The 11058-nt window shown below is 52.2% G+C and overlaps 1 protein-coding gene across 1 annotated transcript in view; it reads right to left on the minus strand.

Moving 5' to 3' along the window:
* Positions 1 to 5637, minus strand: part of ADAMTS7 (ADAM metallopeptidase with thrombospondin type 1 motif 7) — a 55244-nt gene extending 49607 nt beyond the window's left edge. The window contains exon 1 of the mRNA XM_024754302.1: positions 5416 to 5637. Coding sequence (XP_024610070.1) covers positions 5416 to 5515 — 100 coding nt within the window. The 5' untranslated portion in view covers positions 5516 to 5637. The remainder of the gene's footprint in view (positions 1 to 5415) is intronic.
* Between the last annotated feature and the right edge of the window lie 5421 nt (positions 5638 to 11058).

An 11058-nucleotide genomic window follows, 5' to 3' on the forward strand; every position in this document is an offset into this window, starting at 1 on the left:
TGCTGAGGACATCCCCCGCGGCCCACAACTGCCCCAGCAGGCCAGCCATCAGGGCATGGCCCTCTAAGAGCATGCTCCGAGCGAGGCAGGGTGGGCTGGGGTGACTTGCCGTGTGGCTCTGGACAAATTTTCCCTGTCTCTGAGTTTCAGGAAGGCACCAGTGCAAGGATTTTCCAGACATCTCAGATGAGAATTTGTTAAAAACAAATTCCCAGGCCCTGCCCCAGATCCACTGAATCAGCATCTCCAGGAAACAGGACTGGGAAGCTGTGGGGTTTGTTAAAAAAAATTTTTTAACATCTTTATTGGAGTATAATTGCTTTACAATGGTGTGTTAGTTTCTGCTGTATAATAAAGTGAATCAGCTATACGTATACATACATCCCCATATCTCCTCCCTCTTGCGTCTCCCTCCCACCCTCCCTATCCCACCCCTTTAGGTGGTCACAAAGCACCGAGCTGATCTCCCTGTGCTATGCAGCTGCTTCCCACTAGCTATCTATTTTACATTTGGTAGTGTATATAAGTCCATGCCACTCTCTCACTTCGTCCCAGCTTCCCCTTCCCCCTCCCCATGTCCTCAAGTCCATTGGAAGCTGTGTTTTTACCAAGAGCCTCAGGAGACTGTGATCATCAGGGAAGTTAGGAAATTCCTCACTGGAAGTGAACTTGGCTGAACATCGGCAGTACCTGGAGAGCTCTGAAAAACTGCAGCTGTGCAGGACCCAGCCCAGAGATTCCGGCTCCATAGGTCCAGGGCTCTGAGGCCCCAGAATCTGTATTTTTTTCTGTATTTTTCTAAACCTTCTGGGGATTCTGTTGTAACCATTTCAGGGCTGGCATTTGAAAGCCACTGGGCTGGATAATTGAAGGAGACTTCTTGCTCTGACATCCTAATAAGGGCATTTGGGATGGCAACTCCACAACCACAGCCGGCAGACTTGTTTTTTGTTTGTCAGTGTATTGACTTGGGGGGGTGGCGTGGTTTGTTGGGCTGGCAAAAATGTTGGAAAGTATTTAATCAGTTGCTAGTGTTTAAAAAAATCACATAATTTTGTATAAAAATCTCCATTTTCAGCTTAAAGTCTTATCATCCATCCCTGTCAGGCCTAAATTCACACTTGTCAAAAGTGGCCCTTTAGAGAGGGCCTGTGGTCCCCCATCTGCCTCAGTCTCTACCACTCCCTATGGTGTTCTCAACACTGTAGCTAAATATAGCTTTGCCCTCAGCTTCACACTTGTCTTTCATTCAGTAAAGAACTGAATCTCTAACAAAAATGGGAAAACAAGGGGTGGGCCAAGAAGCCCCATGTTTCGAGAAAAATGTCTTCCCACCAGCCTTGTTATGTTACCTGCCTGGTCCATCCCTCAGAATAGAGAAATGGGTGCAGGGCACTCGTGATCCTTACCCCTGGCACAGTGCTGAGAAGGTCCAAGAGAGGGGAGGGGATACCCCACAGATGGACAGGGATGAAGAAAATCTTCGTTAAAGGGGCACATGTGAAATGTCCCTTGACATACAGGTACGTATTTAAGCGTGAAGATGGGGAGGGCATCTTGGTGGTGGACACCATGTGGTAGACCCCCAGAGAAGTAGGAAAAAGCCAGGGGTGAGGGGAACAAGCAGTAAGAAGCTTGGCCCAGGTATGTGTTTTGTGAAATGAGAGACAATGGAGTGACAAAATAATGCACTGTCAAAAGTATGGGCTTTAAACATAGGAAGACCCAGGTTCAGGTGCCAACTTGGCCACTTAATAGTTGTGTGGCCTAGACAGTCATTTAAGCTTGCTGAGCCTCAGTTTCCTCAACTGCTCAGAGAATCCAGGTCAGAAAACTTAAGGAGGGTCACAGGGCAAATAGACGGAGAATAAGACAACAGCCACACTCCAAGGCTTTGTTTTAAATGAGTATTAACAGCAGTTCCCAGGGCATGAACCATCACAGGCAACGCTGCTAAAGACAAGCTGAAGGTCTGGGAGTGCTGACGCGAACCAGCCATGAAGTGCTCAGTATGCCAGAAAAACGAAAGCTACATGGCATACTTCTAGGCAACAGCAGTGTCCTCAAACGTGTGTGGGTGGGAGAGGGCAGTATGTATGTGGCTGGGGAATTGGAACCACTGGGGAGAAATGGTTCCAAGAGCTCAACAGTGTCCCTGGGGAGGGATCCATGACCTCGGGGTCATGCGGTCCTGTCGACAATCCCTGCTCCAGACCTTGGGAAATTATTGCAAGACAGAAATTCGGTGATTTATAAAGAAGCATCCTCTTAAGTTCAAAAATGTAATGGGGCTAAGTAGAAATATGCTGCAGGTGAAAGGCATTAGAATTAATGTGCTCTAGAGACAGAGTGCCTGGGTTTGAATTTGCAGCTCTGCCACCTACAGCTGTGAGGCCATGGGTAAATTACTCAGCTGCACAGTCTCGGCCCTTCCATCTGTAAAATGGGTATGATAATAATCATACCTTAGGTTGTGTAAGAATTCAATGAGTTAATACGTAAGTGCTTAGTACAGTAGATAACATATAGCAAATGTGAACTGAGTTATGACTGAAAATTAGCAAGAGAAGTTCCAAGGTATACTTAGCTATTTCTTGAAAAACCTGTTTTACCTCTTTGCCTAATGGTGTAATAAAATATTTTTTAATCAAAAATTTAAAAATACTTACAGGATGTTACCACTTTTACTGCAATAATTTTCATCTTCTTGTTTTGTTCTGCATTCATTTTCAATAGTCAATTTGTACTGTTTTGCCATTAAAATATTTTTAAATGAGGACAGAGTGAGTTAAAAAATAAACAACTCTTTCAACGTCTCCGACAGCTGACCCCTGGTAGCGACAGTGATGGCTGAACCTACCACCACCCAGTGCCAGCAAAGGGTAATTGCAGGTTCCAGTCTCTGGTTTGTGGGTGCATCAGAGCTGAGCCAACAGAGCTAAATCTACAGCAGGATGGGAGCAGGGACTACTAGTGGTTTATGGCTGAGACTGTCCTGCCAGGGTGTGATTGGACGGAGTTCCTGCCACAATGGGTGTTGAATACTTTGAATATCACCCCTAGGTGACAGAACTGTCACTTTGGAGCTTTTCCCAAAGAAATGCCAACATGGTGTTTACTCTCACCTCCTTATCGAGTACCTGAGTTACAATCCAGCCCTTCAAATGACCCACAGTTCATGCCAAAGAGAAAAAATAACCAGGGTGTGTGTGTGTGTGTGTGTGTGTGACACACACACCCTCCTCCTTGAGTCTGTCCTCACTTGCCTGCAAGTACATGTGTGCACACACACATAGAGCTCACATGTGTGATACAGTGTTTTGGTGGCCCCTGCTCCAGTCCCAGCAATCCTAACAAGTCCTTGGTTTGTCACATTTTCCTAAAAGTGAGCCCAAGATAAGTTCTCTGGCCTGAAAGAAGGTAGCATTCGGTGGGCAGGGGCCCCGGTCTACATCCCAGGCAAGTCCAGAGAAAATGACAAAGCTCAGCAGCCTCAGGACCAGGGATCCCGATCAGGAGCAGACTGGGGAGAGCCCCATGCTACGTATCAACGGGAGTACTAGAGACAGACACTCACCTTGAAGGGGGACCCAGATTAGATAGGAGGGGTGCCTGCCTCGCTCCACCCTAAATGGCAGGTTCAAGTTACAGGACACACCAAGGACTCCCTGATCTTACTGGGTCTGCCTGGCAGATTAATCAAAATCACGGCCACCGTGGGGTAGGCTCTCTGGTCTGTGCAAGACAATCACATTTAGCATCTCACTTAATTCTCACAAAAACCCTTGGAGGCAGACGCCATTGTCACCATTTAACAAAATGGGCAAGCTCATACATGCGTCTGGTCTGCAGTAGAAGTAAAGGGGACCCTGACCACAGGGGACTCCCCCACCCCACGTTTCTCCCACAGCTGCCAGGGGGCCTGGACCCAAGTTCAGGCTCGGGGGCAGTTCCTTGGGGTAACCACTTTCCTGCTCCCTCATCCCCATCACCTGGTTCTTCCTCATGGGTCCCCAGCTCTGGACAGAAGGAAAACACAGGCTTTACCCAAGTTGCCCAGGAGTCCAAACCAGCAGGTCACTCTCCTCTCTGAACCTCTTTCCTCATTTATAAAAGGACTTTCCATCACACACCTTGCAGAGTTGCTGTGGAGCTGATGAGAAATAAGAACTAGGGAGGCTGGCACATGGTATTTCTCATTAGATGTTTGCTCTATCCCCTACACATTGCTGCTAGATAGGGAGCCTCCTCCCTAAAACACTGCCTTCATCAGCTGCTCCCCTCAACGTCTCCCCCAACCTCCAAGATCTGGTTTAAATGTCCCCTACGTTCCGGCCCATATGCTTTTCTAGCCTCACAACCACAATCCCTCTGCTGGGGAGGCAGGTCTCCCCCAGGCCCAGCACTCAGGCCTAATCTAGCCACCTCCCTCCACCAAGCCCGGCCGGGATGCACCCCCACCCCCAACACGTACCCTTCCAGCCCATCCAAAGTTCATCCATCCTTCCAGTCCCTCCAAGCTCAGGCCCCTCCTCTCCTACAAAGCCTTCCCGTCTGCCTCGCCAGAACGGCTCTCCCCACTACTCGACCCGCCCCCATCAGACCAGGAGCTCCCTGAGGGGCAGGCCAGGGGTCCTCTACACCCTCTGTTCCTAAATTCCCAGGCCGTCTACTCCGGACGCTCCAGGAGCTCCGCGGCCCGGCGGTCGGCGGCGGACGGCGGCGGAGCAAGATTCTGGACACGGGCCAGAGGCTCGTCGGAGGCCAGCCGGCCGGGGCGGGGAGAGCCAAGCCCAGGGCTGGGGAAAGAAGCTCCTTCTCCCCGCTCCACTCCAGGCGCCTTCACACTTGGGGGAGGGGGAGGCAGGAAGCGCAAGGACCGCGGGAGACCCGGCCCGGGGAGCCGCCGAGGGCCGGTAGGCACCTAGAGGCGGTGGGTAGGGGCCGGGGCGGGAGCGCGGCGGAGGACCGCGTAGACCTGCGACCCCGAGCCCTCGTCCGCATCACCCTGGCCAGCCTGCTTTCCAGACGAGGCGCACTGAGGAGGGCGAGAAGCTGAATCCATCGCGTGAAGCCACGCTCCGTCCAGTTCCTCCGACGAGAGATCCCCGGGAGAGTCAGACGCGCTCTGCGGTACCCGAGGTGGGGAAACTGGAGCCCGAAGAGCGTGTAAGAGGCTCTTTCCGGCTACAGGCAAGGTGGGTAACGGAGTCGCGGGCCAGGGAAGGCTCCCTGGAGGCGCGGTTTCGCGGCCCCAACCCCACCCCTGTCACTAACACCAGGGGGCGCGACAGCTCCAGGCAGAACCTGGCGGGCACAGGGTCTTGCAGAGGTGAGAAGGGGCTAAACCGAGGCTGGGGAAGCGGGGAGGGGTGGCAGGGCCGGCTGGCCGGCCGGGGCGGGGCGACCACCCACCTGGTACAGATCCGCGGGCGCCGGGCGCCAGAGCGCAGAGGAACAGGAGGAGTGGGCGCAGCAGCAGCGCGGGGCTGCGGGGATTCGGGCCGCCGGGCATGGCCGGTGCCGGGCGGCCGCCGGGCGATCCCGCGCGCACACTATTCGTCTCGTCCGCTCGCTGCCCGGTCCCGGGTCCGGCTCAGGACATGCCCGACCCGCGTGCAGCTCCCGGCGTCCCGGGCCCGGACTCCGGCCCGGCGGGCGGCTACGCTCAGTCCGCTGGCAACAAAGGCTGCAGAGCCCGCCCCCTCGGCCGGCAGCGGAGGCAAAGAAAAGACCGGAGAGTGAGAAAGAGAGAAAGAAAGAAAGGGAGGGAGGGAGAGAAGTCGCCGGCCCCCGCCCCGCCCCTCGGGCTCCTTCCCCCGCCCCCGGCCGGCCCTCCAGCTCCCGCTCGGCCTCGCCCCGCCCTGGCCCCGCCCTCGCGGGCCACTTGGGGCCGGTGCCGGCGGCCCACCGCTCTAGGGCGGAGCTGGGGCAGGGAGCTGGTAGCGCCCCCAGACGGCCGCTTGGCCGCCCACCGGGCCGAGGGCGCCCTCTGGCGGTGAAGCCGAGCAGGCCCCTCCCGACCTGAGCCCCCCAAGGCCCCCCAAAGAATCTGGAATTTCTGGAATTTCTGCCTTGTCCCTAAACTGTGCTCGAGGAGGCGCCCTTCGGTGTGCTCCCTGGGCTAGGCAGGCCTGCCCTTCTGAGGAAAAGGGACACGGAGGCCTCCCGAGGGTCCAGGGTCTCGAAAGCCAGGTGGAGAGAGAGGCCCAGACTCTTCCCAAGTGGGCAGCTGTTTCCCACGAGGGGCGGGGTCTCTCAATTCCTCATGTCCAGACTCCTTTCCAAGTGTGTTTGCCTGGAGGAAAGCAAAGCATTCGGCCCACGGGCTGGAGCCCACAGACTCTCAGCAGGGGCCCCCTGGGAGCTTGGAGGCCAGCCAACCCCAGCCTCACATCCTCCGCTGCAAACACAGGCCATCTGTCCTTCCGTGGCCGCAGCCCTGATCCTGGCTTCCTGCTCCCTCCCCCGATGCTCCCAGGAGCCCCCGCCCCTGTCAAGGAGCACTCCCACCCTCCACCTCCTGCTTCACTAAACCTGGTCGACCTCTTGTTCCTCAGGACAGTGGTGGCCCGCTTTCTTCTCCTGGCCAGCCTTTGTGTAGCCACCCCCCTGCCTTCTGCTGCCCACATACCTCCTCCCTGTTCAATCTCACATGCACTTTCCCTCATTCCTGGAAGCTCCCTCTGGCTCCTTCACCCCAAGCCCTGCTGCCCTCCTGGGGGACCCATGTAGCGTATGGCTACAGAATTCCTTGACCTCCTCATCTCTAATGACCCTTCCCTGCACTTTAGCCACCAGCCCTCACCGCCACAGCCTGGGCTACATCATCCCCAACTGCCCACTCTGAAATCTGAAGATCAGATGCCCCATCTCACACCACACCTCACCTGATGTCTTTCCCACCCTCCCTGAACGTCCACAATCACACTACATATTTTCCTTACTTGCCTCTTGTCACCTGCCTCTTCCCCCCACCTACCTGCCCCTCCTGGCTTCACCTACTTCCCTCCCTAGCTATACTCACTGCTCGACCCCCGGCCCCTACCCAACCACTTTCCATTTCTCCCCTGCCCCTAACAGCAGTTGGCCTTGCTGCCAGTGACAGGGACAGTTCAGACCACCACATCCTGTCCCCCACACCCCCATCCTGTGCACCAAGCATCTGTAACTGGCACCCAGGCATTTCCCCTCCCTCTGAACGCAATGGACCAGGCACCTTCCAGCGGTCAGAGACAAAGGCTTCCACCAGGCCTTTGTGCTCCCCTCCCCTCTCCTCGTCCTCCTCACCTAGGACCTTGCTCTAGGGGTTCCCCTCTTTCCTTGGTCTCCATTGGTTCCTGACCCTTAGTCTAAAAACATTCTGGTCTCCCTCCTATTAAAGATCGTGATTATACCCATCCATGAACAAGTGGTCCCTCTAGTTCCCACCGCACATCTCTGCTCCCTCTCTCAGTGTAACTTCTCCAGGGCGTTATCTAGATTTCTCCTCCTCCCACCTGCACCTCAGACTCACCCCCTCCACCATCTTCCACCCTGGTGCCAGAGCCATAGGACCCTTTTCAGTCCTTGTCACCTTGACCTGCCCGATGCATTCTAGAGGTGCCCTCCCCCTCCCCACTCCTCAACTCTACCCTCGTCTGCCTGGCAAACCTCCTCTTCACCCCACAGGTGTTGGGTATTCACGGGGGCCACAGCAGTGAATGAGAGGATCGCGGTCTCTGGAACTCTCACTCTGGAGGAGAGCCACAGGCTACAATCTAGTAGACAGGTATAAACAAGACCAGCTGCTGAGAGGGGCTATGAAGAAAATAAAACTGGGAGGCTAGAGGGTCTACTTTCCAAGGGGTCAGTCAAGGAGGGCCTTCCTGAAGAGGTGACATTTACCAGGCATGTGAAGGTAAAAGGGAAGAGATGGGCACACACTTGGTGCATCTGAGACCTGTCCTTTCAGGCTCAGCTTATATGTTACCTCTCCCAGCAAGTCTTCCCCCACTCCCTTCTCAGGGTCCCCAGAGCACCCTTTGCCACCCCCATCATGGCACGAATCACACTGCACTGCTGTTGTCTGTTTATGTGTCTGTCCACCCCACCACACTGTGAGACTCTCAGGCCATGTCTTCTTTGTTTTGTGATCCCAGCCCCCAGCACAGTAAGCCCCAGAGATGGAGAGGATCTGGGGAGGGGACACACAGTCCTCCCCGGCCAGCACCACAACCTGCTGTCCTCGATCCTTTGGTGAGACGCCAGGGCCAAACACAGATTAGAGGATTTTCTGAAAGGCAGCCTAGAAGTTTGTGTTTTCAAACACATCAGCTGACAACAGTCCTCACCTGTTTCCATTTGCGTCCCAGGTCCTGGCCTTTACTCTGTTCACACCCTGCTGGGCTGCCTTCATTTTAAGCCTCCTCGGGAGCCATACTGGACACGACAGGATACAAAAGAATGCGAGGTTTAGTCCTGCCCTCATGACACAAATAACAATCCAACCGGAAAAATAAGGCCAGCCAGCTCCAAATTTGGGAGGTAAAGTGTACATTTTGAACAAAGCAAGAGATTTGATACTTCAACATGTAATTAACCAGAATGTCAAGTATCCGATCAGAGTTTCCCCCTGCCAAATCTTGTTAGAAGTATTTTGTTTATTTTTTAAATGATTGTTATGCTACGTAGCCCAACATCTCCAGTAAGATTTAACTTAGCTAAAACACTCCAGAAACTGATCAAACTAAATAAGAAACTAAATTATTCTGCTCCTATATATCCACTTATATATTAATAGATTGCTTAAAAAGATGCAAGTACAGTAGAGCACTGTATATTTAAAATCATAAATGAATAGATAACAATGAAAAAATGAGGTATATAATTGTTTAAAATACCATAAAACCTCTTTGGGCCTCAACTTTCTTATCTGTCTAATGGAGACAGTGATTCCCACGCCCCCATTTCACAGTTTTCTAGAGCAGTGGTTCTCAACCAGGGGTGATTTTGCCTCCACGGAATTTTGCAATGTCTGGAGGCATTTTTTTGGTTATCACAACTATGGGAAGGGTGCTATTGGCAACGGGTGGGTAGAGGCCAGGGATGCTGCTAAACATCCTACAGTGGACAAGTCAGCTCCCCCCAACAACAAAGAATTATCCAGCCCCAAATGTCAATAGTGCCAAGGCTGAGAAACTCTGGTCTAGACGATTAAATAGTCTGAAGGCAGGCACTTGGCAGAGTAAAAGCCCTTTTGTTTTAGTATTTTATTTTGCATTTTTTGGTAAGGCAAGCACAGGATAAACATTCAAACTTTATAAACAGTGAAAAGTAACTCTTCCCTCCCAAAGCTGACCCCTAGTCCCTCCGTGCTCCTTCCCAGGGGCCATCACTGTTTGTTTCTCCTGAATCCTTCTAGAAAAATTCTGTGCAAACACAAAGTTACATTGTACACGCATGGTGGCACATATACACTCTGTACCTGGCTTTTTTCATTTAACAGTATAGCTCAGAGATGGAAGCTGGGCCAGCATCCTTACTTATGGACCTGCCGCGGTCTTTTAATAACATGTGGCACATCAACCAGAATGTAAGCTCCATGGGGGCAGGAAATCTTTGTTTTGCTCACTAATGTATCCTAGGCACTTAGAACAATCGCTGGCATATAATACACGTTCAGTAGATATTTTCAATTATTCATATAAATGTTGGATGGTTGACATTCCATTATGTGTATACGCCATTATGCCCATCTCCTACTGGTAGGTATTTAGATTGTTTCTGATCTCTTGCTGTGACTATCCTCTGTGCATATGGGTGAGTACGTCTGTAGGATAAAGTCCTGGAACTGGGATTGCTGTCAAGGGCATGTGCAGATTAAGGGCATTATTTTTGATGGGTCCCTTCCACCCCAGCAAATTGCAAGAACGGCGAAAATAATTTTAAATGCTAATTTAGGGTACAGATTGCTAAACAGGGATGCCCCAAAAAAAAGCCCCCTCTGTGGGACAGGAACTGGGCTAAGAGCTGGTCTTGGAAATGCATAAAATGATTGACTTGGAAGGGGATGATAAGCTGCCACCATGGCCCTGATTAGCCATTGTTCTGGAAGCCCTGGAGACATGGGTGTTCTCAGTATATTCCCATACTTTGAAACACTGCGGCCTTTGCCTGCCAACTACCCAGCCTTAGGAGGGGTGCCTGCCCCTACACCGCAGGAGTCATGGACATCATCCACATGGAGATTTCAGAGCTGTCAGTCAGCTCAGGGGATAAAGGTCCAAGATTGGCTTCCACTGTCTCACCAGCAACCATCTGGGCAGTGAGAATGATGATTAGACAGAGGCTAATTGTGATATTGAATGAGCGCTGTATCCCATGTGTTGGCACTATGCTTTACACGCAATGTCTCACGTAATCCTCCTTCCAACACGAAGTGGACACTATTATTATCTTCATTTTACAGATGGAGAAACTGAAGGACGGAGAGGTTAGGTAGTTTGCTGACGGTCCCAGCACCCAAGTTCCTGAGCACTACACACCTCTGCCTCCCAGATTGCCAGTTTCAGCTTCTATGCATCAAAGGATCTGTTCCTTCCCGGCTCCTTCTTTGGGAGTTGTTTCTAAGTCTGTCGGACAGCTAGATGTGTGGGAAATGGGCCACTTACCCTTCACTAGGGATTCACCATGGCTTTCATTTAGGAAAACCTCCCAAGTGACAAGTGCCAAGAGCCATGCTGATTTCCAAAGGGACCCTTAAGAATGCCCATCACATTATTCCCTGCAGTCAAATCTTGTCTTGACATCTAGTCCACAAACTCCCGGAGGGCCAGGGTCCTAAGGGGCTGAAAACTAGTAGATCTCAGTGGAAGACCGTTGTGTGGGAGGCTGTGCCCCCAGCCTGACCCTGGCACAACCCTAACCATCCTTAGATCTCTTAATGCCCCATACTCGGTAGCCTGATGATTGCCTTGGTGGTTTGTTTAATATTTTTAAAATTTATTTTATTTTATTTTTTGGCCGTGTTGGGTCTTCGTCGCTGCGCGCAGGCTTTCTCTAGTTGTGAGTGGGGGC

Source organism: Neophocaena asiaeorientalis, unplaced genomic scaffold (assembly GCF_003031525.2).
Source record: "Neophocaena asiaeorientalis asiaeorientalis breed wild unplaced genomic scaffold, Neophocaena_asiaeorientalis_V1.1 scaffold743, whole genome shotgun sequence".
Taxonomy (NCBI): Eukaryota; Metazoa; Chordata; class Mammalia; order Artiodactyla; family Phocoenidae; genus Neophocaena; species Neophocaena asiaeorientalis.